Source organism: Neomonachus schauinslandi, chromosome 2 (assembly GCF_002201575.2).
Source record: "Neomonachus schauinslandi chromosome 2, ASM220157v2, whole genome shotgun sequence".
Classification (NCBI taxonomy): Eukaryota; Metazoa; Chordata; class Mammalia; order Carnivora; family Phocidae; genus Neomonachus; species Neomonachus schauinslandi.
In genome coordinates this window covers 173,898,504-173,925,979 of record NC_058404.1, presented here as the reverse complement: position 1 = coordinate 173,925,979, position 27,476 = coordinate 173,898,504, and the positions used below count along the sequence as shown (strand labels likewise).

The window sequence follows — 27,476 nt, the reverse complement described above, 5'->3', positions numbered from 1 at the left end:
AGCTTAAAGAGATATATTATCTAATTCCATATTTTATATCCCATGTAATTATGCAATCAACTCTCTTTTTGATTAGAGTTGAACCTATTGATTTGAGAAATATCAGGAGGCAAATAAAAGGCTTCTGAATTGGTAGTTAAAAAAGAAAAGCTTTATTTTAATAACAATCCCACTCCCTGCTTGCTGACACTAATACAGGTCATTCTTGGGATAATTTTTCAACCTGTGAATGTTTTATGACATCATTTCCATATTAATCCCTTAAAATATATTTATATTTGAGATTAAACAAATACTTTCACTGAAAAGGCCTATTTCTCAACAGAGGAATATCATATAGTGAAATTCAAAGGTCACTTTTGCAAAAAATCTTGAAACAGATTAAATGTACAAGTGAGAAATATATTAGTAAATTATGGGAAAAAATTCAATATTTTTTAATTGAAAAAAATGAAGATTGAAAATCATTTTTAAAAACTGTAGATATATGAGAAATATTTGTGGTTTATTAATATAATAAGGATTATATATAAATTATAGGTGTAGGGACAAAGACTATAAAATAATATATAAGAATGAAAATTGTTCTATTAGAAAGATAGAATTAAAAGTAATGTTTACATTTAAAAATCTTCATTTTTGTAACATTTTTGTAAAAGGAGTTATTCTGAATTAATGGATGTAAATGTAGGTTTTACTGAATCAATTTAAACCAATAAGTGATTAAATAACTACTTTTCTAGGGTCATTTCTTAAATAGTATAAAGCTTTTTTTTTTTAATTAATGAAAGAAAAATGAAGAAAGAAAGAGTTAAAAAAAATACTGTTATGTACCCCTACAGAGGTAGAGTAAATGATAGAGGTGAAGAGCCAATGGGGAAATGGGATAAAACAAATCTTATATTACACCTTTCATTTTAATCTTAATGAGAAATTAATAGCATACATGGACTTGACCATAACACTTCTAAAGTTAAAGCAAACACTAAGAAATCTGAAAACTAAGAATTACTTTAACACACTATTTAGCAATTATTACTATAAATTTATTTTGAGGTAGATATAAACAACTATTGATATTTGCACAATTTCTGTTCTAAGCCATTATGTACATTTTTCCTTTCAATTAAATTCTCAGATTATTAAAGATTTTAAAAATATAATTATAAAATTAGAAGGCAAGCATTTATTATGTTCTATATTATATGTAGTACCTAAAGCAGAGATCCAATATGGATAGAGCTCCTTAGTAAGAAGTGCATCATCAATGTCAGAGAGAAATTTTTTCAACACGCCTGTCACATCTTCAAGCTGATGTTTTCCAGCTCTCAATTTAAAGCTTCTTGCATCCTTTTTGAAACTCTCCAGGAGTTCACTTATGTGCAAAGGATCACCATTCTTTTGATAGATGTATTTGTACCCTAAACCTTTGTTTAAAAAAAAAAAAAGTTATATGAAAAAAAGTCAAAAATCAAAATCCACTTTTATATCTTAGAAATAGAAAAATTTTGCGTTGGGATATTAAGCAAAACAAAATCATTACCCAAGAGTTGATATAAACATGCATGAGGGAAAAAGCCTCCCCAGCCCACTAATTTTAGTATTTAAAATGTAAACCTGATGAGCTATTTCAGCCTCAGCTGTTAGCAAACCCCTGGTCAGCCCTTCCCCCAGTTTTTCATGGTATCTGCAAATGTTCTTTTACCACAGGTACCCTATCTTCACTTTGTCTCCCAGAATTCAAGCTTGTCTCCAGTTTCGCCGGTAAAGAGGCTCTCTGGTATAATATTTAACCGTCTGCACTCATATTTGTATATTAATTTCTGTTTCACATTTTCACCTTCTTCTAGATGAAAGAGTTGGGTCATCTCCTTTTGTTTGTTTGTTTTGTTTTGCTTTTTTGAGGGGGAAGAGGGGCAGAGGGAGAGGAAGAGAATCTCAAGCAGGCTCCACACCCAGCACAGAGCCCAACATGAAGCTCGATCTCCCCACCCTGAGATCATGACCTGAGCTGAAATCAAGAGTCAGACACGTAACCAACTGAGCCACCCAGGTGCCCCAAGGGTCATCTCCTTTTCACAGTTATTGATTCATTAAGTGCCCTATATAAACAAAGGGGGGGAGGCATGGTTAGTAAGAGGAAGAAGAGTAAAGAAGAGTGATTGTAATGATGATGATACAAACAAAAAAAATTAAATGCTCCCTTGCCCCCGCTCCCAGGTCTCTGGGGTCTCCTCCTTCCAAAACCCCATTGAATTTCCTATATTTATTCTTCCTACCATCTCACCTTCCTGTTCATCCTTGAACCACAATCTTGCTTCTGTGCCCAATCCCCACTCTACTGGGACCATCTTCATCAAGAATACCAATGACATCCTATTTTCTATATGCTTTTCTATTTTTATCCAATGAGAATCCCCTGCAGTATTTGACATCCCAAATGAATCCCTGCTAAAATTCTTTTAATTTCATGGCCTGCATGACATTATGATCCCGTATCTTCCTGCCCCCTTCCTCTATGATGACTCTTCCAGTCCTCTAGTTATACTACCACCTAATATTTACTAATGATTCCAGAAATCCATCCTCAAGTCTCTTCTCTTCCCAACTCCTCCACAAATTCTCTGGGTGAACCCATCCAACTTTATCACTTCAACTACTACATACACATTTTCACCCAGGTTTTCATTTCTAAGATGTCAAACACACACACACACACACACACACACACACAATCACCCTTTAATATACAGATTCTTTATAATATACCTGTAACACACACACACGATTGTCATGGACAAATCAAAAAAATCTGAGGAATCAAGTCTCCTGCCCCATTTGCTATGTCACCTACCAATCCCAATATGTTCTTTATCTTGTTCCTGTATCTCAATACACAGCAGTGCCTTCTCCCCAGTTCTTTGTAAGTCAGAACTTTTCTTTCTCGTTTACAGTATTAAAATGAAACAAATGTCACATATATTTTTCATCATAATCTTGCTCTCAAAACTGTCCCCCTTTTTCTATCTCATGTACTGTTATTTTTTGCACTCAATTCCTCACTACATTTTCACAACACCCTGCCCCTATTCTTGGGCAGCCCTCCAGTCCGCCTCCACACTGATAACAGCTTGATCTGAAATACAGGTCTGCTCGTGTTACCAACAGGCTTAAAAATCTGCATGCCACCTTCCCACTGCCTAGAGGGCAAGTTTGAGTATATATTATAACATTTAAGGCTCTACATGAATAAGCCTAACCCTCCTGCCTCTTATCTTTGGTTCTTCCAACACTAAGCTCTGGCCACATTTAACTACACAAAGTTCCCTCAACAGATGACTTCCCTCATGATTCTATACATGGTCGTACCCTGTTCCTCCTCCTAGAATCCCTACTTCCTTCTCCTAACTAGCTCCTGTTTTCTCTTAATCATTATGGTAGGCACCACATCTCACCCATGAAGCTCCCTACGACCACCCCTACTCTGGGTGAAATTCACCCCGTACCAACCCCTGAACCTCTCTACCACAGAATTTTGTACACTTGAGATGTAACTGCCCAGCTGTTTGTCTTTGATTCAAAAAACGTGTAAAAACCTAGAAGGCAAGGATCATGTCTTACTCTCTGTGTACAGTTAACTACACTATGACTAGAACTTAGCAAGCATTCAATAAATGATTATTTAATGCAAGAATAAGCAACTTCTACAAAAACAAAAAAAAATGGGACTAAGTTTTTGAGATATTATGTTCCTAGCTGAGTGAATTTCTAATAGCTAAGTCCTCAAATAAGTTAACTGCATGTGAATTTAAAAATTTTGTTTACAAAAATTAATTTCCCCAAAAAACTAACTACTATAACCCATTAAAAAAATTAAGACTCTAAAAATTTGACTCTGAACTTGGTCAGGTTCAAATCTTGACACTGTGAGCACAAAAAATTGGTCTTCAGATTTTACTTATTTGAGAGAGAGAGCTAGAGAGCACAGGCAGTGGAGAAGGAGAAGCAGGCTCTCCACAGAGCAGGGAGCCTGATGTGGGGCCCGATCCCAGGAACCTGGGATCATGACCTGAGCCCAAGGCAGCTGTTTAACCGACTGAGCCACCCAAACGCCCCTGGCTTTCAGATTTTAATACAAAGGTCAGGAAGTTCAAAATAATTGCTGTTGTAAGCTCTGAGTCAACCACCTGCATTCTATTAATTACTGGGCATTTTCTAAGTACATATGGTATCTTCCCTTCTATACATGCTGGCAACATTGGGTCTTCCCCATGTTCTGCTCATTAAAAACAAACAAAACAAAACATAAAGAGTCTTTCATTGGCTTTATTACTTTAAAATGCAAGTTAATGTACCTTGTGCCAGAGTTACAAAGTAGTTTTAATGTATGAAATTTGGTTGAAAAAATCTAATGCTTAATTCAAAGAAACATCACAAAGAAACTTCTGATTTCCCTAGAAACATTAAATTGGATACACTGGAGCTAGAAGAGTTATTTTAATCATTTCTCAGCTTAAGAAAGACCCTATGCCATTATGAAACTAACATGATGTGAAAATTCCCAATGAGGTTATGCTCTTGCTAAAACATAATATGTGTGTAATTCATTTATACCTATGAAATTCAAGTGCGCTAATAAGGAATGGCTAATAAATGAAGACCATAACCTTCCTCCTCCCCCATTTTCATATAAACAGATGATTACCGTTGATAAAGAGAACACAGACATACTATCATAGGAAGGAATTTCATAGAGTAATAGCCACATAATGTGATTACATACATATTTACAGTAGATATATAATTCAAACCTATATAATTCAAACCCAATGAATCTGAATATCAATGATAACTGTACTTGGATTACATGTGAAATAAGCAAAATACATAAAATGGCACTCTCTCCAGAAGAAAACAGATTAATATATGCATGTTATAAATTTAATTTCTAAAAATTGTTTTCTTCATGGCCTTTGTTATTTTTGACATTTTGCTCATATCAGTTTATTGTCAGTTCTCAGACTGAAACCCATGATTCATGGCTTTGTCTTTAACTTTTTACTCCCACTGCTGTATTTCCAGTACCAAGATCAATGGCTGGCACACAACAGACGATAAATAAGTAATGAACCAGTAAAACAATGTTTTACAGCAGCTCTCTCACTGATTACACCTTCTTTTCAAAATAAAAACACCCAAGGACACTTCTAATATTGAGAGAACAAAAATAAAAGTTAATTGCTTTTCAAAATATAAGATCAATCATTTTACTTTTCCACATTTGTAATCTAAATCAATGGCACTTATCTACAGATTAACAGGTAGAAAACATTTTTATATTAAAAATAGTTAGTTAACAAATTTCTACCTTTTAGAGTATTAAGGAAATACGTAGCAGAAAGAAGGAATTTGAGGAATTCAAAGTAATTTGAAAATAAACATGAAAAATCAAGGCATACTTTATTTACTTTTCAGGCACATCTAAAATACTATCACACCATATTAAATTAAAATGAAGCTAGACCATGTGTCAACCAGTTGTTTTTTACTTGCAAGCTATTCATAAAAATGCCCATTAAAATTAAGTCAAAACTATTACGATAACCATGATTCTTAATATAAACATGAACAAGAGCATGGTGAATGAAATAATCACATATACTTTGAATGTATGGCACCAAAAAAATAAATTCTTTGTTTACATACTGTCCCATAGTTTTCCACTTCCAAAAACATGCTTATGGGGCAACCCTTTGCCTTTTCCTAGACTTTACTGTAGGCTTGTAACCTCTTAAAAATATAGTCTTCAACCTATTTCTAATATACATTTTACAATATAGATTCTTTCAATCTGGCATTTAAAATTTTTATGCATGTGAAAGAAGAAAATAGTAAAAGTACATTAAGTAATTTGAATTTTATTGGGAGAAGGAATGGCATTTGGCTGAACAGGGACTACGTTTTTATTTTTCATGGATGTACTTACAAATATAAAGCTCTAATGCAGTCCAATGGAGGTACCACTTAAAAACTCTAAGAATGATAGTATGAGTTCTGGGGGTTGAATAAAAACTCTGTGATACTTACCATACTGTGTAACAAATGCTATACAGCTGTTCACAATAATGGGAACGTCATTTTTGCTGAGCTGCTGATCCTGTAATGCATTACCATCTGTACCTGCTGCTTTCTCAATTGCGGTATGCCAGACTGTGAAATCCAACTTGGTATGCCCATGGATGTATAATGTTCTGTAAAGTTTAAAAGCATTTCAAATTATAATTTGGGTGGTGGTGTTTGTTTTTTTTTTTAATTCTTAATTCTAGACAGATTATCCTTAAATCCATATAAATGTGATCTTGTCTCATCCATGAGAAGAAAACCTCTCTGTCTACCACTAGCTTCCATTCCATCTCTCTTTTGTCTGTGCAGTTACATCTCTCTAGGAAGTACAGAAGTTCTCTGAATTCATGGTCTCACCTTCCTTCATTTCCTGACCCCTTTTATTTTGTTTCTGAATAACTGAACTGAAACTACTCTGGCCAGCATCATGGGTGACTGGATTTTGCAGCTACATTTTCAAGATTTTTAAAACTGTTGATTTCATTTCTTAATGAAAAAAAAAAAAATACATTTTGGCTTTTGTAATGCAATTCTTTCCGGTTTTTCCTCCTGTCTTTCTGGTCACTCAATTTCTACACAAGCTCACTTCCTCTTTTTGAACCTCAGTGCACTTGCATGAACTCCAAGGACTCTGCAAAGACCTGTCATTCATCCAGGCCAGTGGTTTCGTCCCCCACCTGGAGGTGGTAACTCCAAATCCCTATCTCCAGGTTATAACTTTATCTCACAGATCAGATCTCCATGTGACTGAAAAGCAAGAGCATAAAGGAGCCAAGAGACTGGAAAATGTAATCATCTCTCAAATTCAAGTTTTCACTCTGCACTTACTTCCTTTGTGACCTGGGACAAGTTATCAACCTTCTTTGGGCCTCAGTTTCATCAGTGGCAAAATGAGGGTAATAATAGTATACACCTCAACACTCAGTGAATGTAATATTAGTAACTAAGTAGTAAACCATAATAATAATTAATATTAATTTTTGGACACCCTCATCTTAATGTGCCACAATTATCTCAAAACTTTCTCTTTCTCCTACCAAACTGGTATGAAAATCCTCCACTTATCCTACCAGAAATCTAGGATTTTTTTTTTTTTAAGAGACAGAGAGTATGCATGCGCGCGCACACACACACACACACACACACACGCAAGTTGTCGGGGGAGGGAGAGAATTTTAAGCAGGCTCCAGGACCAGCATGTCTAAGGCAGGGCTCAATCTCATAACCCGGAGCCACCCAGGCACCCCAGGATTAATTAATTTTAAATTGGCTCCCGCCCCCCCAACCCCATCACTGCCACATGAATTCTGTTGATTCTTGTTCCTGAATATATTTACTCTGCTTCCTCTTCATTCTGACACTGATTTCAGGTCTTCACACTGCTCCTTAAGGTCACCAAAATGCCTCCTAATAAACTTGCTTTCCCACTTCTCCACCTGTCTAATCTCCACTCCTCAGGGCTGCCAGAATGATCTAATATGCAAAACTAATCTCAAGACTGAGAAATGTAACTGATCTACCTAATACACAGAAACAGAGAGTTAGGCAAAATAAGGAGACAGAGGAATATGTTCCTAATGAAAGAACAAAACAAAATCTCAGAAAAACTAAACAAAACAGAGATAAGCAATCTATCAGATAAAGAGTTCAAAGTAATGGTCATACCACTAAATCAGCTTTGCAAGAAATACTAAAGGGGATTCTTTGAGTGGAAAGGAAAGACCAAAATGACAAAGACAATAAAGGATCTGAGAAAATCTCCAGAAACAACAAAACACATAATAAAATGGCAATAAATACATATCTATCAATAATTACTTTAAATGTAAATGGACTAAATGCTCTAATCCAAAGACATAGGGTGTCACAGTGAATAAAAAAACAAGACCCATCATTATGCTGTCTACAAGAGGCTCATTTTAGACTTAAGGACACCTACAGATTGAAAGTGAGGGGATGGGAGCACCTGGGTGGCTCAGTCAGTTAAACGTCTGCCTGGGATCGAGCCCCACATCAGGCTCCCTGCTCAGTGGGGAGCCTGTTTTCTCCCTCTTGTGCACTCCGTCAAATAGATAAAATCTTACCAAAAAAAAAAAAAAAAGAAAGTGAGGGGATGGGAGAAACATTTATCACACAGATGTATGTCAAAAGAAAGCTAGGGTGGCAATTCTTATATCTGACAAACTAGACTTTAAAACAAAAGGCTGTAAGAAGAGATAAAGAAGGATATTATATCATAATAAAGGGGACAGTCCAACAAGAAGATCCAACAATTATAAATATTTATGCCCACAACATGGGAGCACCCAAATATATAAAACAATTAATAACAAACATAAAGAAACTAATTGATAATAACACAATAATAGTAGGGGACTTTAACACCCTGCTTAATCAACAGATAATCTGAACAGAAAATAAACAAGGAACCAATGGCTTTGAATGACACGCTAGACCAGATGGACTCAAAGTAAGGATCATAAAGATATTTACTAAAATCAAAGGAAAAATGAATGAACACAGGTAGAACTTCAATGAAGAGGTAGAAAATATAAAAAAGAATCAGGGCTGAAGAATACAATAACTGGAAGGAAGTTAGGAATCAACAGCAGATTAAATGATGCAGGAGAATGGATCAGTGGAGAGGAATGGAAGACTGAGGAATGAAAATCACCCAATCAGAACAGCAAAAAGAAAAGGTAATTTAAAAAGTGAGCACAGTTTAAGGGACCAATGGGACAATGTCAAGTATTCAAATACTTGCATTAGAGGAGTCCAGAAGCAGAACAAAGAGAAAAAAGGACAGAAAACCTATTTGAAGAACTAATGCTTGAATACTTCCCTAACCTGGTAAAGGAAATAGATATCCAAGTCCAGGAACAGAGTCCAAAATAACATGAACCCAAACAGACCCACACCAAGACGTATTATAACTAGTGTCAGGAATTAAATCGAAAATCTTAAAAGCAGCCAGAGAAAAACAACTACTTACATACAAGGAAACCCCCTTATGACTATCAGCTGATTTTATATCAGAAATTTTACAAAAGGGAGTAACATGATATATTCAAAGTGCTGAATGGGAAAAAAAAAAATACAACCAAGAATACTCTACACCCAGCAATAGTAAAGGAGAGATAAGAAGTTTCTCAGATAAGCAAAAACTAAAGGAGTTCATCCAACCAGCCTTACAAGAAATGTTAAAAGGATGTCTTTAAATAAAAAAGAAAAGGCCATTAACTGAAATTAAAATTTCATAACTATGAAAGAAAAAAACATCTCATTGGTAATGGTAAATATATATAGTAAAGAAGTGGATCTAGCTACCAACATAGCTAGAATGTCGATTAAAAGACAAAAGTAGTAAAATCATCTAGGACTACTAAGATGATAATGTGTAAAATGTGATGTCAAAAACAGAAAATGTGGCAGGGGGTAGGCAGTTAAAATGTAGTGCTTTTAGAACATGCTTGAACGTAACCATTAACTTAAAGCAAACTACTATACACTAAGGATATTATATATGAACGTCATGGAAACCAAAAACCAAGTATCTATAAAAGCTGCACACACACACACACACACAAAAAAAAAAAAAATGAAGAAAAAGGAATACAAACTTGACACCAGGGACCAAATGTCACCAAATCATAAGGGAAGAGAGCAGAAGAAAGGAACAGAAAAACTACAACAAGAACAACAACAGAAAACAATGAACAAAATGGCAAGAGGTACATATCTATAAATAACTACAACAAAACTAAATGTTACAATCAAAAGAGAAAGTGGGGGGGGGTGAACGGATTATTAAAAAGACACATATATATATATATAGTATATATGCGCTGTCTATAAGAGACTCACTTCAGATCTAGAGACACACACAGACTGAAAGTGAAGGAATGGAAAATGATATTCCATGCAAATGGAAATAAAAAGAAAGCTGGTGTAGTAATACTTTACATTAGATAAAATAGACTTTAAAACAAAAAAATGTAACAAGGGACAAAAAAGAACATTACATGATGATAAAGGGATCAACCCAACAAGAGGATAGAACACTTGTAAATATCTACGCACCCACATATGGACATCTAACTATATAAAGCAAATATCAAGACATAAAGGAAGAAATTGACAGTATATGTGTATACATGTATATATGTTTATATGTATATATGTTTATATGTTTGAATGAAACATTACTCAGCCATAAAAAAGAATAAAATCTTGCCATTTGTGACAACATGGGTGGACAGAGATGGTATTATTCTAAGTGAAATATGTCAGAGAAAGACAAATACCATATGATTTCACTTATATGTAGAACTAAGGAAAAAAAAAATAGATACTGACCCCTAGATAATAGTGAATAATATGGTGGTGCCAGAGAGAAAGAGAGTGAAGGGATGGGAAAAATAATATGGTGGTTGCCAGAGAGAAGGAGAGTGAAGGGTACAAAATAAGTAGAAAATAAGAGGTACAAACTTCAAGTTAAAATAAACATGACATAGGGATACAATGTACTGCATAGGGAATATACTAATATGTAATAATCTTTTATGGTGACAAATGGTAGACAGATTCATTATGGTGATCACTTCACTATATATATAAATGTTGAATCACTATGTGTACACCTGAAACTAACATTACATGTCAACTACACTTCAATTGAAAAAAATTAAAAATGAGTTGATAAATAAATAAATGCAAAGCTAATGGCATCATTTCCTAGTCATTTCCCTTCTACAGCTCTGGAGTTTTCAAGACTAAAAGGCCTTTATGATCTGGCCCATATCTTCCCCTCCAACTCTGCCAGTCTCCTACACTAAAGACACACTTAAAAAAAAATTCACATGTTATTGCAATAAATATTTCCTGATCTTTGGCTGGCTACTCCAACTCTCTCCCAAGTATACTCCAGGTAACCCTCCCTGACATTCTATCCCTAATATCCTATCCCGAAGATCCAGATGCTTAGTATGTGTGTCCCTTCTTAATTATGAATAGCTGATTTGCCCTCTATTATACCATCTGTTCTATGTATAAATGTTTTTGCTGCTAGAAGCCAAACTTGGCACAGACAACAAGGAAGAAAGCATTTCGGTATGTCTAGTCATAAGCATGGTGCATGGCATTTCACGGTACATAATAGTTTTTTAAGTCCTATTACTAGATATAAAAAATTTCATTTGAAAAACAAGTTAAAAGTAATCACTGATGTATATTTATATCAAAGTAAAACTATTTGATCTTGATTTCAAACTCTGAGCAGGCTACTTTGGGTTCAACTAAAAAGAAATGAGCTGCATGAACACTAGGTTGCTGTTTTTTGTTTTGTTTTGTTTTGTTTTGGGGGGTGCTCATCTTTTACATTCCTGGTAATTCACTAGCCCTAATTTAAAAAGAAAATAAAAGTCCACCTTTCTTTCCTTTAGTTTCTTTTCTATAAATGTTTCTCTAAGAAGATAAAGCTAGCATCTTTACTACACACACTGCTAACATCTTCTGAACTTGCTAGAATGACTACTTCTTCCCTGACATGCGTGCCTACAATCTTCATCTCTTGCTTTCTGACATATGTATCTATTGTTCTTATTCTCCACTGCACCAGAGCAGCCTGGACCTCCTGTTTCTGTAATTTTCTTTTTGAAGAAATCTCACACTTGCTGTAATATTGCTGACATGCTTTAGCCTTTTTGTTTAACTCAAATCATCTTTAGCTCAAAAGCGTTCTATTGCTGGATCCATTTGTCTAACTGAAACTATAACTCAGGTAACTTCCCTGAGAAATATCAAGCCCCCACATTACGTAGACAATCAAAATCAGGACTTGCTAGATTCAGGAGTTTAGGTAAAGGGAAAGTTTTAATTTTTGTTGATTCTTACCTATTTTTTTTAACTTGATACTTAAACTCTAAATATATACAAAATACTTGGTACTCTTTGCTTATAAACAAACAGGTACAGTGAAAGAAACCCAAAATGCAACAACCTTCCTGCAGTACCAGTATAATTTCAGCAAGCAGTGAAAGAAACCCAAAATGCAACAACCTTCCTGCAATACCAGTATAATTTCATCAAGCAGTGAAAGAAATCCAAAATGCAACAACCTTCCTGCAATACCAGTATAATTCTGCCATCAACTGTGCACATTTCAAACTTTGTTTTCTTTCTATTCAGAAGAAATCCCATGATGACAAGTTCAGCTGTCTCCTTGTGAACTAGTGATGGGTAGAACAAGTAATGACAAGTTAACTCCTGAGTCAACCTGTCAAGCACTGAATCCTAAAATATAGCATCTAGTGAAGTAGATGTGTGACATTTAATAGCCTCAGTTCAACTTTCTCCTGTGATGCTTATCTAATCTCTGTGCCTGGAATAAAGCATCAAGAGACATTTTCAACACATATACTGGCTGACTTTGTGATTCCAAGTATTATCAAACAATGATTTTACATTTCTAGATAAGAATACCAAATAAATATTTCATTTACATCTTGAAAATTTGAAAAGTTACTTTGAAGAACTCTACAGAGAAATAAATTATTCTAAATGTCCATTTCTCAAACATAAACTTTAAAGGGCACTTCAATGTCATATAAAGAAATATTCTTATATCCTATAATGAATCAAGACAGTTCAATAAGACCTAGAAACCAAGCCCCAGGACTTAGAAAAAACAATTTTCTCAAAATTGCAACATAATAACCACAAAGTGTGGATAGACTATCATATTCTATCCTGGTCTACTGCCCAACACCAGAATGTCTTCACAAATAAATCTGACTGTATAAAAAATAAATACAATTACACAAAGAACATTTTAAACACAACCAAAAAGCTAACAGCATGCCCCACAAATATAACTGAAAAAGGGAGTCTCTTATGCATTTACACAAAAATGAAAACACTGAGTCTTGTAGTGTAAGTCAGCATTTGTTTGGCCATAACTATTTTGCTTTCATTTCTGAAAGATACTTTTGCTATATTTAGTATTTTAGGTTAACAGCTGCTGGTCTGCTTATTTTGTGAGTTTGTTGTTGTTGTTGTTGTTTTGTTTGTTTTTCTCCAGCACTTGAAAAGATTTCAATATACTATCTTCTGGCTTGCAGTGTTTGTGACAAGACACTCTCATATTTGTCCCCTATATTTAATGTCTTTTTTCTCTTGGTACTTAATTTTTTTTCTCTCAAAATGGTTTTCAGCAATTTGATTATCATGCTTGAGGTATGCTGATCTTAGTACATATGTGGGTTAACAGTTTTTATCAATTTCATATAAGATTTGCCCATAATTCTTCAAAGATTTGTTTACTTCTTTCTCTTCTCTCATTTTGGGATTCTAATTAACTTGATATTGCCCCACTGGTCACTGAGGCTCTGTTGATTTTATTTAGTCTTTTTCCTCTCCACGCTTGTGTTTTGATAGCTCCTAGTGTCATGCTTTCAAGGTTATTCATCTTTCAAGGTCACTGATCTCTTTTTTATGTAGAATCTACTATGGCATTAAGCTGATGGTGAAGTTTTCTTTACAGAGAGTGTATTGCTCAGGTTTAGAAATTCCATTTGGTTCTTTTTTTAATTATCCATTTTTCCTCATTATGTTTATGTTTTCTTTTACATCTTTGAACACATTTATAATATTTAATAATCCCAATTTAGGGTCTTTGCTAATTCCATTATCCTTCTCATTTCTGGTTCTGTTTCTGTGAACTGATTTGCAGCTTTTTCACAACACTAGTAATTTCAATCATACGCTAGACATTATGAGTGCTGAGTGTCAGGACTGCTGTCTTCTTTTAGAGAGAGTTGATGTTTATTTTGGCATCATTTGCCTGTTTGACACCTGGCAACTAAATTACTTGTGGAGCACTGGGGTCCTTTGGAAGTCTGTTTTTTTCCTCCGATTTGCAAAGATATTTTTTTTTATTAATATATATTATTTGTTTCAGAGGTACAGATTTGTGGTTCATCAGTCTTACACAATTCACAGCACTCACCATAGCACATACCCTCCCCAATGTCCATCACCAGCCACCCCATCCCTCCCACCCCACTCCACTCCAGCAACCCTCAGTTTGTTTCCTGAGATTAAGTCTCTTATCGTTTGTCTCCCTCTCTGGTTTCGTCTTGTTTCATTTTTCCCTCCCTTCCCCTATGATCCTCTTGTCTTGTTTCTCAAATTTCTCGTATCAGTGAGATCATATGATGTCTTTCTCTGATTGACTTATTTCGCTTAGCATAATACCCTCTAGCTCCATCCACGTCATTGCAAATGGCTAGATTTCTTTTTTTTTTTGATGGCTGCATAATATTCCATTGTGTGTGTGTGTGTGTGTGTGTGTGTGTGTGTGTGTACCACATCTTCTTTATCCATTCATCTGTCAATGGACATCTAGGCTGGAGGTCTGTTTTTAAGCTTAGTAATAAGGTAAAAATAAGTCTACCTTTACCCTAGGGCTAGTTTAGCCTTAAATCAATGGTGTTACCTTTGGGGTCTCTGCCAATGCCCTGTATGTTTAATGAGGTCTCACCTAGCTGGATGGAATGTGACCGCACTCCAGTATCATCTAAGTTCTGGGCATTGTTCAACTCACAGTACCATGGCCCATCCTCTGGGAATCTCATCGACAAATATCCAGATTAGTACTGAGCCACAGCTGAAAAGGAAACTGCTATGAAGACTTCCAAAACTCTCTTCTACATATTAACCTCTGTTCTCATACTCTCTCTGGAAAATTTTAGCTACTTCAGATTCCCCAAACTCCTATATCTACCTTTGCAATGTAGCAAAACCACCACATTCTGCTTCGGTCTTCCCTCTCCCTGTGCCACGGACTGAAAAGGGCCTGCAGGTAGAGAGACAAGGTGATCTTAAATCTTACTTCGTTTGTTTCTCTTCTCTTCATAATCACAATCCTGGAATGCCTATTGTCCCAGAGTCTGAAAATAGTTTCATATATTTTGTCCAGCTTTCTAGTTGTTTGAAATGGGAGGGCATGTTCCATGCCAGTTATTTCTTCATGGTCAGAAATGGGAGTCTGGCACATTTTCTTTAGTCACTGCAACCATAAATCACTCTCAATTTATAGAAATACAGCATTTTTCCCCCACACCTTCAGATAAGAGTTCGCTGCATAAGGATAGAAGTTTAGCCAGAAGCAAACAAACAATTGTGAAGAAAATCTGCAGATGCAGAGACTTTGTCACAAAAATGCAGAAAGAAATACTATTCTAAGTATCTTGTTTCATCTGAAGCCAACAGTTCAGTAAGAAGTGTCAAAACACCTAACTCCCCAGGAAGGCAAAGGCTCCATTTTACAATCTCATCTCTGCACACTATTAGGCAATCACATATAGGAAAGGAAGAACCAGCCTTGTTTCAGGTCTGTTTAAAACCTTTAATGGCGTTCCACTGGCTGCAGAATAAATCCAAATTCACCCTGTTAACAACAGTATTTTTTTTTAAGTTTTAAAAAATCTTTCAAAAAACTGCATCTTCTGTACCCTTGTAAAGAACCTGCAATCCTTTTCCAGAACAAGACAAACTATTAATTACATTTAACTGATAATACTAATATGGTTCCAGGTTCAATGGATCATGCTTCCTCCTCAGGAACTCAAGGTCAAGGCCAATTTGCACTGACATTGTTCCCTAGCCTTCCTATTCCTCTGAATCTATTGTTTCCACCTCCTGAATACTTTAGTCTCTTAGCCCCCTCTTTTTTTTTTCCTATTGAAATCCTACCTAAAATTCCAGATCCAGTTAAATACGCTACTCTTAAAAAAAAAAAAAAATTATCCTGCTCCTACTTATTGAGAAGCAATCTTCTCATTCTTTCATATTCAGATAATATCACATTTACTTGTTCATAAGCTTACATTCTAGCATTTGGATGGTGCTTTAAACTGAGTAAGAGAAACTTTGGAAGCAAATCATATATACTTTAAAATTTACCTTGTGTTGGGCACCTGGGTGGCTCAGATGGTTAAGTGTCTGCCTTCAGCTCAGGTCATGATCCCAGGTTCCTGGAATCGAGTCCTGCATTGGGCTCCCTGCTCAGCAGGGAGCCTGCTTCTCCCTCTGCCTCTCTCTCTCTCTCTCTCTCTCTGTCTCTTATGAATAAATAAATAAAATCTTTAAAAAAAATCTACCTTATGTTAAATGGTCATGCATTCCCCTTATTATAATTCTATCTAACAAAAAATCACTTTATAAGTTTGAATAGTCCCTCTCTTTTTGCAAAACCTGTGGAGGCGGTGAGAGAAGAGAATCTCTTGTTTGTCTTGGCAACATTCAGATTAAACTATCTCTATGACTTAAATCATCAGAAAGTTACAAAAGCAGTCAAGCTGATATTGTGGGCAATCGGCTACTATTTAATTTGCAATTACATGCACAATTTAGAAACCACTTTAAGATAATTCACCCTCCAGAGTATTGCTAACACATCAGCTGCTACAAAATACAATTCAAGAGGGAAAAAAACACCATATGTAATAAATTGATCTAAAATAAGAATCTTAAACTCAGGGCGTTAATCTCCCAAATTGAGAAACGTAGTCTGTCCCATAATTGTGGAATGTACTGATGAAGTGTTTACTCTCCAGTGTTAGCTTCTTTATGTCTGGAATTTGCAATTAAAGCTGAATGCAGCCAGGCTTGGGAGCCATTAAGTGTATTATGCTTTACTATAGGTCAACCAATCTTAAAAAACAAACACACACCCACTAAAAACAAAACAAAAAAAATGCCAGTCTTTTCTGTTTCTGATAACATATCTGAGTTATTCATATTGTATTCATTATAACCAACAACCTTTCAGCAAAAGCTTAATAATAGGTGTCTTTGACAAATGGGCATGTAGCTATAGAAAGTGAAGATTGTGAACAGAGCAGCTTATTCATCAGAAAAAGATATACAGAGTGTGCAGGCTAAAGTGCAGAAATAGTTTTCAAATTTTAAGAAGAGGATGTTTTGAACATTCTAGTTAAAGTGAATATATAACCTACCATCCAGGAAAATGCCTTCTGACCTCATGGTCCAGAACACTCACTAACAATAGATATTCAAAAACACTATTTTTTTCACACAAAGAAATCCTAACTAAGGCATAAAAGAAAAGCAAAATCTAAGTCCCAGTAATAGCACCAAATAGCACCAAATAGCATGCCAGAAACCCTAAAGTGTAATCAAGAAAGCTTTATTTTCCAAAATAATAATTTTTAAAGTATACAAAGAATACACATTAAAGCGACACCATCTGGAACACCTTCTGTTTAGAGCTTTTTAAAGCAAAAATGTTCTGTGTGTGCAAAATATTATTGTAATATTTTTCTGTCTAAAGACCCTCATGCTATGCACATAGAGAAAATCACCATGAAGATTAAAATCTATATCTAAATAGTGACTATATTCAGTGGAGGATTATCAATTTTATGAACTTTTCCAGTTCAGGGGGTTCTTTCTCCTCCTCGGCTTTAAGAAATATTAATATATTTTAGCGGGCGCCTGGGTGGCTCAGTCGTTAAGCGTCTGCCTTCGGCTCAGGTCATGATCCCAGGATCCTGGGATCGAGCCCCGCATCGGGCTCCCTGCTCGGCAGGAAGCCTGCTTCTCCCTCTCCCACTCCCCCTGCTTGTGTTCCCTCTCTCGCTGTGTCTCTCTCTGTCAAATAAATAAATAAAATCTTTAAAAAAAAAAGAAATATTAATATATTTTAGCACTTTAATCAAAGGTAGACAAGGTGAGGGAAAAGATGTGAAATTAATTTATTAAATTTATTTATGATTTGCAGTTCTGGTTCAAGACATCACTAGGAAAAAGAAACAAAGGTTAAACTTAGAGCTGGTTGGCTTCTCTCTCTTCCAATTATTCACAATATCTCTATATGCCATCAACATGAATAACTGGAAGTTGTTCTATTTCCTAAAGCCACAATTTTATCTGTCATTGACAAGTCTAACAGTCTACTTTAGCTTACAGTCATTATTTCCCAGGAGGCTAAGAGATGAAAAAAGAGATGAAAAAGAGGGCAATGCAGTGAAATTCTCTTCTTTTGATATGGTATTAAAACAGCTCATTAAGCAATCACAGCTATAATTAACTGGCCTTGTTTGAGTACCGAGAGAGGAGCACACATTCCCTATCTCGGTAAATGATACAACCATCGTAAAGTCACCCAGGCCAAAAAAGTTCAGGAGTCGTCCTCATCTTCTAGTTTACAAAGCAACTGAAAACCATCAGACTCGGTATCTTTCTCAACATTCCACCCACGAGATCTAGAAAGTTTCCAACATCCAAAACCATCCATCAATTCCTCTTTTCTTCTGGTTACAATCGAGGGACCTTGCTCTCTTCTTGTCCTCTCTCTTATACCTTCAGTATCTCCCTTTTTGTGTCTCCTTCCATCAGAATTTAAACTTGCACAAGTTCAAACCATCTAAAACAAACTGCACACACATACCCTTCCTGGGACAAATCCCTTCTACCTCGAGAATCCTATTAACCTCCAGACATCCTTGCCAAACTCGTCACCAGCTGTTTCAAGTTACTCAATTCCCAGGCTTAATCTAATCCAGTTTCTGCTTTATCACTTCTGCTCGCTTCAAAGTCACCAGATGGACTCCGCATCAATTATCCCAGGAAGTATCTGCCCTCATCAGGCAGCACCTAACAGTTCTGACTGTTCCTGCCTTCTTGTAATACTCTCTCTCCCTGGGTTTTATAACCCCACTCTTGGTTTCTTGCCTCACTTTCTGGATAAACTAGCTTAACAACTCAAGGCAGCTACTCCGCCCTGACAATTATCTGGCCTCTAAAATGATGTGTATTCATCAAGGCTGCAACACACTAATTCTTCCCTTCTTACTCTATAGACTCTTCCTAAGTGACTTCCTGTCCTTCCTTCTATATATGGGTAACTCCAAAACCTGTAACTCCACCCCATTAACCTTTACATGAACTCCAGATCTATAAATACAACTTCCTCCTAGAACTTTGTCCTTAGGTGTTTATAAGCAACTCATGTTCAACACATCTAAAATCAAACTCCTTATTTCCCAAGCTCCCTCTCAAACCTGCTCTCTTACCATTATTCCCTATTTGAAGCTGATTTATTCACATAACACATACATACATAAATACACACACATATATACATACACATGTGTGTCTATGTATATAAATACATAGATATATAAATATGAGAGCCTACTTTGCCCCACACAAGGTGCCATTGCCAGTACATGTTCTGTCAGGGTTTATCATCTAGTGCACTCATAATCTCCCAGGCACATTCTTAACTATTCACACTTCTAACCTCCCTTCTTTCTGCTCTCTCTTTAATTAGGTAAGAATTATATGGAGATATATATTTTTTTCTAACAAAATATTTTCTAACAAAATGATTTTTTCTAATAAAAGTTTCTCATAAAATGCCAAAATTTTAAATTCTGATAACTTATATCGTTTATCCAGGATCCTGGTACATTTGTTGACTTAATTCTTGAGAATGACTTGGTGTCGGTAAGTTAAACTTAATTCTTGTTTTATTTTTTTAAAGATTTTATTTATTTATTTATGACAGAGAGAAAGAGGGGGAGAGAGAGAGAGAGAGCACAAGCAGGGGGAGCAGCAAGTAGAGGGAGAGGGAGAAGCACTCTCCCCATTGAGCAGAGAGCCCGATGCAGGACTTGATCCGAGGACCTGGGCTTAACTGACTGAGCCACCCAGGTGCCCCTTAATTCTTGTTTCAAAAAGGAAAGAATCTTTAGGTTGTTAAGTTACAAATTGACCTCACTTGATTTCAAAATGGATTTGTGAAAATTTATAATAAAAGAAAATCTTGTTTAGAATGGAGTCAAGAGGCCAGAAGGGGGAGCTCTCAAGCACAACCACTAGTTAGTTAATTGCAGACCCAACAGGAAGGGAATCTTGGAAGTCCATACTACAAATATTTCTTTACCACTCAGGCAGGAGGAAGAAAGGCTTCTCCTTCCCAGCAATTGCCCAGCCAGTGAGAAACCGTCACAACTCAGCCAATGAAGAGCCACTATAAATTGCCAGTTTTACTCCACAAGACTTTTTGTTTATAAAAGCCCCCAACAAGTTCCCAAAGACTACTCCTTTTCTTTTGTTCTCCAGACTTGCCTATGCTTTCATTGCAGCGTGCTTGTCCTAATTGCAATTCTGTTCCCAAATAAACCCCTTGTTGCTGGTGAAATTTACCTTAGAGGTACGAGATTATCCTCCTCAACATCACATAGGCACTAGAAGGCTGTTAAAGTGCTTGAAACAGTGCCTGATACAGTGAGTTCTATACACATTCTCATCATTGTATTCTTGTTATGGTCAGAACATCACTGATTTGGAGAACACAGCAAAAGCAAGGAAAAGCAGGATGTAAGCATGTGAGAAATAGTCGTTTTCAAATGGTACATTTTGTATGGTAGCTGTTCAAACAGATTTAGGAAAATAACCTGGTTATATATTTGTCCCTGTAGGTCTCTGACACATTCCCTGTGCTTCACTTTAGTAAAAATGCTTGCAATATGACTTGTTAATAACACATGTAGATAAAATTTTTGAAATTATCAAAAACACTATTAAAGCAGCTCTGACCATTATTTTGCAATTCCATCAGTTTTCAACTATTCTATGAACTCGGAGTGTATCTGAGTTCACCTACTGATGGCTGTAGTCCAGTGAAAAGGTCAAGATGTTACAAAATAACAACACATTTTGTCTTCTGGCTTCCCTATTTTGCATTCATGAGTGAGTGCACTGCATGCAATAAGCATTAAATAAAAAGTCATCAAATTGATTAGAATAATTCCAACCCCTGTTTGCTACATTTTAATCCATGTTTGCAACATTTTAATTAAAACCAATGTATCACTGGTCAAATCCTTCTTAGCCTGAAAATGGTAAAAACAAAACAAAACAAAAAAACACTTTGGCTATAGTAACCTGATAATATAAATGATAAATGCAATAAATTTAACAAGTTGCTGTTGGTTTATTTGTTTAAAAACATAAATTCTGGGAGTTCAGACTCCAAGTCTGTACTGCTGACCAACTTTTTTCCTGCCATTATGGTAGGAGGCCAACAGGCATTCCATAAATACGAATAGATGACTGTAAAAACTGCATTCTGCTAGTACTTTAACGATATAAAACTATCTCAACATAATGCTATCTCGTTGTTACTTGTGAACATATAATGAACAGTACTCTGAAAGTACAGTGTAACCATCACCTGGTACCAAAAATCGGAATCTCAAGTATCATGAATCATTATAATCCCAGAAATAAACAAGTAAAAACACAGAATACTAATTATGCCTGTAAATTAAAAGACACCCTCTGACATAAATATCTAATCCGCAATATGCTTGCTGTCTAAAGCTGTTGATGTCCTCCCATGAAACTGAAGAAAAGACAGGTTAGACAACTGTTGAAAGTCATTATTCATGTCACCAGCAAAGAAAATAACCAAAGGGAAAGCTAATTTAGCTATATTTTTATATAATAGATGTTTTTGCAAATTATCTTGTACTCTTGTAGAGCTAAACATACTATATCACTATAATTAAGGAACGATAAAAAATAGAAAAAAAAAGTTTGTTCAAGAGGCTATACCTAAACGTTGTGATATGACCCTTAGGGGCTCCTTCCTAGGCTCTCTTTCTGGATCATCCCCCTCTTCTTGATCTCTAATTATTGGAATCCCAGAGGCTCATCTTCAAGTCTGTTTTCTGTCTATACTCTTCGTCTAGGTGAATCCATCCAGTTCGTTGGCTAAATTAACATCAGTGTGCTGATGACTCTCAAATCTCTATCTCCAGTTGCAACCTCTCCACTTAATTCCAGACTTGTATATCCACATGTCCACTCACCAACTCCACTTCGCTGTCAAATAGACATCTCAAGGTTACCATTTTCAATACCAAATTCTTGATCTACTACCCTAAACTTACTAATATCCTAATTCTACTGTCCTGTATTTGTTATCTGGAAAAAAAGAACATTATCATTAATGTACTTGCTCAGGCCAAAATCTTGGGGTAACCCTTAATTCTTACACTCACCTGATCCATCAACAAACCCTCTGGCCTCTGCCTTCACAATGGCTCCAATCACTCAACACTGTTTTACTATGTCTGCCATCCCTTGCCCGGCCTCTGTAACAGCATCCTAACTGGACACTCATTTTCACTCTTGTACCCCAAAGGCTTATTCATCTGGAGTCAGAGTAGTCCTTTAAACACCAAAGTCAGATCATTCCACTTCCTGACTCTCAAAATGAGCAGCTTCCCATCCGGCTTAGAATAAAATTCACATCTTTACATATTATTACCTGTAAGGCTCTATATGATAAGGCCCAGAGATCTCTGAAATAATTTCTTTCCACCCTCAAACTCATTCGAATCTCCCAACCAACAGCAGCTCGCCTGCAGATCGTGAACATGCTAAATACAGCACACTGTTAGGGTCTTCAAAATATCCTTGACCTTATACCTGGAACACTCTATTCAGACGGTTCCATGGTTTGCTTCTTCACCTTAGGCACATCTCTAATCAAAGATACCCTCTCTTACCACCCTATCTAAAACAGAATACTGCTCCATCAGGCTCTCTCTCTTCACCTTATTCTTCAAGAATTTAAAACTGATGGACATGATACTATGTAACTATTTTTTTGTCTGTGTATATTCTGTTTCTACCACTAATGCACATGTTTCATGAGGCATAAACCATGTGTCCAAAAACACATGGACATTTTTCCCAGAATCTTGTGTAAAATTTTTATTTTACATACGAACTGTATGCCCAATACCTATAACAGCATCTGGTACAAAGCAGTGTTTAATATTTGTTGAAAAAGTGAATAAATTCAAGAAATCAAGTTTTATTTTTACATGACTCACATGCATAGGTAATTCAGGATATTATTTATATTTATCGTATACCTACACTGAAAACATATTTATACAACTGCCAAAGTGCTTCCAAATATTTAAATGTGAATGTCCCAAAGGAATCTAAGTCTACAGAGAAGTATAATAATTGATCACACTGATGACAAATGTAACATTGATCACCCATACAAATATAAAAATATGCAAGCTTTATTGGTGTATTCTTTCTATTGAAGAGTGAGAGTGTGTTTGTGTGTGTGTGTACGTGTATAGACATACATATACACACACTTCAGAAAACTTCCAACAGGCTATAAAATAGTGGCTTCTCCCTCAAGATAACCAAAACACCCTACTCCCTAGAATTATTGCAATAAAGAGTAAAAAGCAAAAATGCACTTACCTCCCTTTTTCTACCAAGAGCAAGACATCCATTTTTTCCCCATTTTGAACCACTGTGCTGATTGCTGGAGAAAAAGGAGAAAAGCATGAATCCATCATTTAAAACAAGACACCAAATACCCATAAAGACACAATTATTAATACTTAGTCATGTTTGGAAATAAGGCATCATAATTTTATGTAAAAGCTACTATTATCATATGCTATAAAGAATCGCATCCAAAATATAAGATGAAAGAGGAAAAAAAATCTTACTTAGCTCCTGCAGTCTTCTTAAGTGCATTCTATCTTCCTGAACTTCTTGCATTTGAAGACAAAAACGCAAACTAGACTTTTCCATAGAAAACCAGCCTTTTCTCCACTGGTCCAGGGCATGGCAGTCTTTGTAGTAGAGTTGACCAATCAAATCATAGTCAGCTTCTGTTAAGTTTTCAGCAACAAAGGGAACAAAATGCTGTTAAAACAAATACAGAAAAGTAATAAAGACAGTGCAAATAGGAAATCCCTTCCCTACCTACGGACTCGAGGGAAGGTAGAAAAACAAAAATAGTTTCTCTACCTTAAAAATTTAGAAGTAACCCAAATTTCAAAACAATTATTTAAACTTGCTATCAGTCTTAAAACTGCACAGCTATAATGCATTTTCAAATGGCAGCATCTTAAACCACTTTTTTTGATATATATAGAATTGAAATGGGAAGACATCATCTATGCTGATTTGTGGCATTTTTCAAAACGTTTGTCTCCATTTGTATCTTTCACTGAATCTGTTCCTTTCCCCTTTGTGTGTACCATGAATAACACATCTACCTATGAAGAGACATACATAGAAATGACTTCACAATAGTGAAAAGATCTTAATCATCATAACATGGCTGCATTCGAAGAATGACTCCTCCAAGGTCCTACATTATTTCTTTTTTTGTTGTTGTTTCTCAGCTTAAGGTTCTAGGATGGAAACTCTTAATCTCTTTTGACTATAACCTTTGAAAACTTAATGAAGTATGGACATTTTTTTTAGCTTTGCGCAGTGGCAGTATCGTAGCCAATGAGGTTCATCCGAGGCGCGATTATTGCTAATTGAAGTATGGACATTTTTCCCAGAATCTTGTGTAAAATTTTTATGGATCTCTGAAGCTCAACCATAGATCCCAAGTTAAGAATATTCTCTGGACTTAGGGTAAATATGCAATATTTAAATACCTTGGCTATTGCCTCTGTCCATTTTCTTTGAGCTTGAGATGTTTCAGCTCCAAATAAAAACGCACGTTCTGAGGGTAAATAGATCTCAAAGGCAAAGATGGGCCTGTAGCACACATGAATAAAAAGATACCACTGTTTCTGTTTGGCTCTTATGGAAACAAATAACACAAAAATCAAGTTTTTAATTAAATTCCCTTTGAAAATTGGATAATGCTTTGAAATCTATCATATTTTCCCAACAATTTATATTTTAAATCATTTGAATAAATGGAATACACTGGATCAGACAAAAGGAATATTCTTCTGATTACTTAATCACTCTACTGCATGACTGTGTTAATGCCCTGGACATTCATTAGTTGACTGATGTGGCAAAGGGCTCTCTTTGGTCTCCTCTTCCCTCTCAGACCAGGCCATCTTGACACTCTGTTTAAAGCAAACACTGTCCAACCATTCCGTAATCAGCCCTCTTCCTGTCTTACTTCACAAATCTTCCACCCATTATCTCATCTTATCCCAAACTTTTATTTCCTTACTGCAGATAAAATTAGAGTAACATCCCAGGTCCTGAATTCTTCCCTGGGGACCTCATCCACAGCTCCAACTATTTCCTGGAATGTGTGAAGTACGTTGCTGCTGTTACCTAAAAAAATCTCAAAATACCCTATAGAGTCATCTTTCTTATTCCTCTTTTTTTTATCCCATACTGCTTATATTTGCCTCATGTTTCAATTTAGAGGCATCACCATCTACTTTATCAACAAGCTCAAAATCCTGGGGTTTAATTTCTTCTTTTTTTAAAGATTTTATTTATTTGACTGAGAGAGAGACAGCAAGAGAGGGAACACAAGCAGGGGCAGAGGGAGAGGGAGAAGCAGGCTTCCCACAGAGCAGGGAGCCTGATGTGGGGCTCCATTTCAGGACCCTGGGATCATGACCTGAGCCGAAGGCAGACGCTTAACGACTGAGCCACCCAGGCGCCCCTAATTTCTTCTTCTTAACAGCAGCTCTTCATCCAGTCAAGAGAGTATTTCTTACTAGTTCAATCATAAAATTCTCTCAACTCACTGTTTTTTGTTTTTCTCTTTTTAACGATCTCTTCCTCTAGGTAAACTCTCAGTAATTGTGGTCTCTCTTCCTCCCACCTCTCTCTCACCACTTCAGCCAGCTTTCTTCCTCAAATACAAATCTATGTAACTCCTCACTGCCTACATTACTGAGTCTAAACTCTATAAAGTGCTATTTAAGGAGACTCAGAGGATGGCTGCGATAGTTATTTTTAACCTTATTTCACTGTAGATGGTTTCTCCTGCATGTCTACTTGTATCAGGAACATTCTATCAAGAATATTTTATTTCTGAATGATTACATGCTGACATAAACTAATATTATTTTAAATTATATTTTATTTACTAAGTAAGCAACTGAATACTAGGAATGCATTTATTTTAATATTCCACAGTAAGCCACATTAATTATTCATTTGGAATAAAAGCACTACTAAGATTAAAACAAAAACAAAATCACTAATGATCAGTTTTGTTGATTTACTAAAAAACAAAGTCACTTTAACTAGGATATACTAGTCATGGTATACTAATGATACTATGGTACATGTAATTTTATGTAAATGGCAAAGTTTTGCAAATCTCTTTCCATTCTCATAAAATTTATATTCAAATATGTTTCTACAAAACTGATTTATGCAGATTTTAATATTTATAGTTTTTCATTAATTACATTACAAAATGTAACTTTCATACCAAGTATATTAGATGGTTTGGTTTTAAAAGTCCTCACAAAAAATTTATTAAACCATTCTTTGAGCCAACTATATTAAATAAATAATGTTTACTCTTTTAATTGCAACTTTTTTGAGACCATTAAAATGCTAAAGTGAATCTTTAGGGAATTTAGCATTTCAATATGGTATAAAATACTTTTAGTTTTTTATTTTAATGGAAATAAGTCATTACTGAATATTTTCCTTTGAATAATGCATTAAATGAATGCATAAATTTTGCCATTAGTCCACCATTTTAAATGAGTAAATTATAAAAATTTTAGGACATGTTCTAGAATGGAATGCTATAAATTTATTAAAGATTAGATGCAAATACATTAGCCTTTCATAGTACCTGGTATAATATTTTAATTTTTCTACTTTTTAGCAAATGCCCTAAGGAACTTTCAGAAGCTGCAAAATGATCAGGGTTCAAGAAACTATTAAACTCTTCCACAATAAGCAAATGAAGAATTAACAAATCTCTTATTATCTGGTATGATAAATATCAGGAAATATTCTTCACCTCCTACCTGTCTAACAGTAGACCTACCCGGTATTTAAATAGAAGTCCTCTTTGTGTACAGCCAGGCAGATAACTTCATTGATGTTAATGGTGCCATTAGGTGTGGTAGACTTATCATTTTCATAATAACTCAAGAAGCCTCCTTCCAAAACACACCACTTTTTATTTGTCTCTAGGAATTCAAAACAAATAATGTATCATAATTACAGCGCATTTTTAAAAAACAAATGGTTTAAATAATAACTGGATTCAAATTTATTAATTTCCTATTTTGTGTAAAGAGTACGTTATTGCTGTATGGGATATACAGTTGTCATTCTCTCTGCTCTTAAAAAATGTACAATCTAGTAACAAGGAAAGTACAAAAAATAACTATGACATTGATGACCAGAAACGCAGACAGATCCATAAGAGACTGCTGCAAAACAACTCCGAAACAGCAAGGACTGATGTCTACAGAGTATTCAGAGGAAAACATGTAGTGTAAAAAGTAAGGCTGTGGTTGATGTTA

The 27,476-nt window shown here is 35.5% G+C and overlaps 1 protein-coding gene and 1 pseudogene across 1 annotated transcript in view; one reads left to right on the top strand and one right to left on the bottom strand.

Moving 5' to 3' along the window:
• Positions 1-27,476, bottom strand: part of ARAP2 (ArfGAP with RhoGAP domain, ankyrin repeat and PH domain 2) — a 169,065-nt gene that overhangs the window by 63,752 nt on the left and 77,837 nt on the right. The window contains exons 15-20 of the mRNA XM_044913011.1: positions 26,993-27,137; positions 24,657-24,759; positions 23,709-23,907; positions 23,455-23,518; positions 6,088-6,251; positions 1,215-1,427 (exon numbers count right to left, since the gene is read on the bottom strand). Coding sequence (XP_044768946.1) covers positions 1,215-1,427; positions 6,088-6,251; positions 23,455-23,518; positions 23,709-23,907; positions 24,657-24,759; positions 26,993-27,137 — 888 coding nt within the window. The remainder of the gene's footprint in view (positions 1-1,214; positions 1,428-6,087; positions 6,252-23,454; positions 23,519-23,708; positions 23,908-24,656; positions 24,760-26,992; positions 27,138-27,476) is intronic.
• On the top strand, positions 24,473-24,654 carry LOC123324095 (annotated as a pseudogene).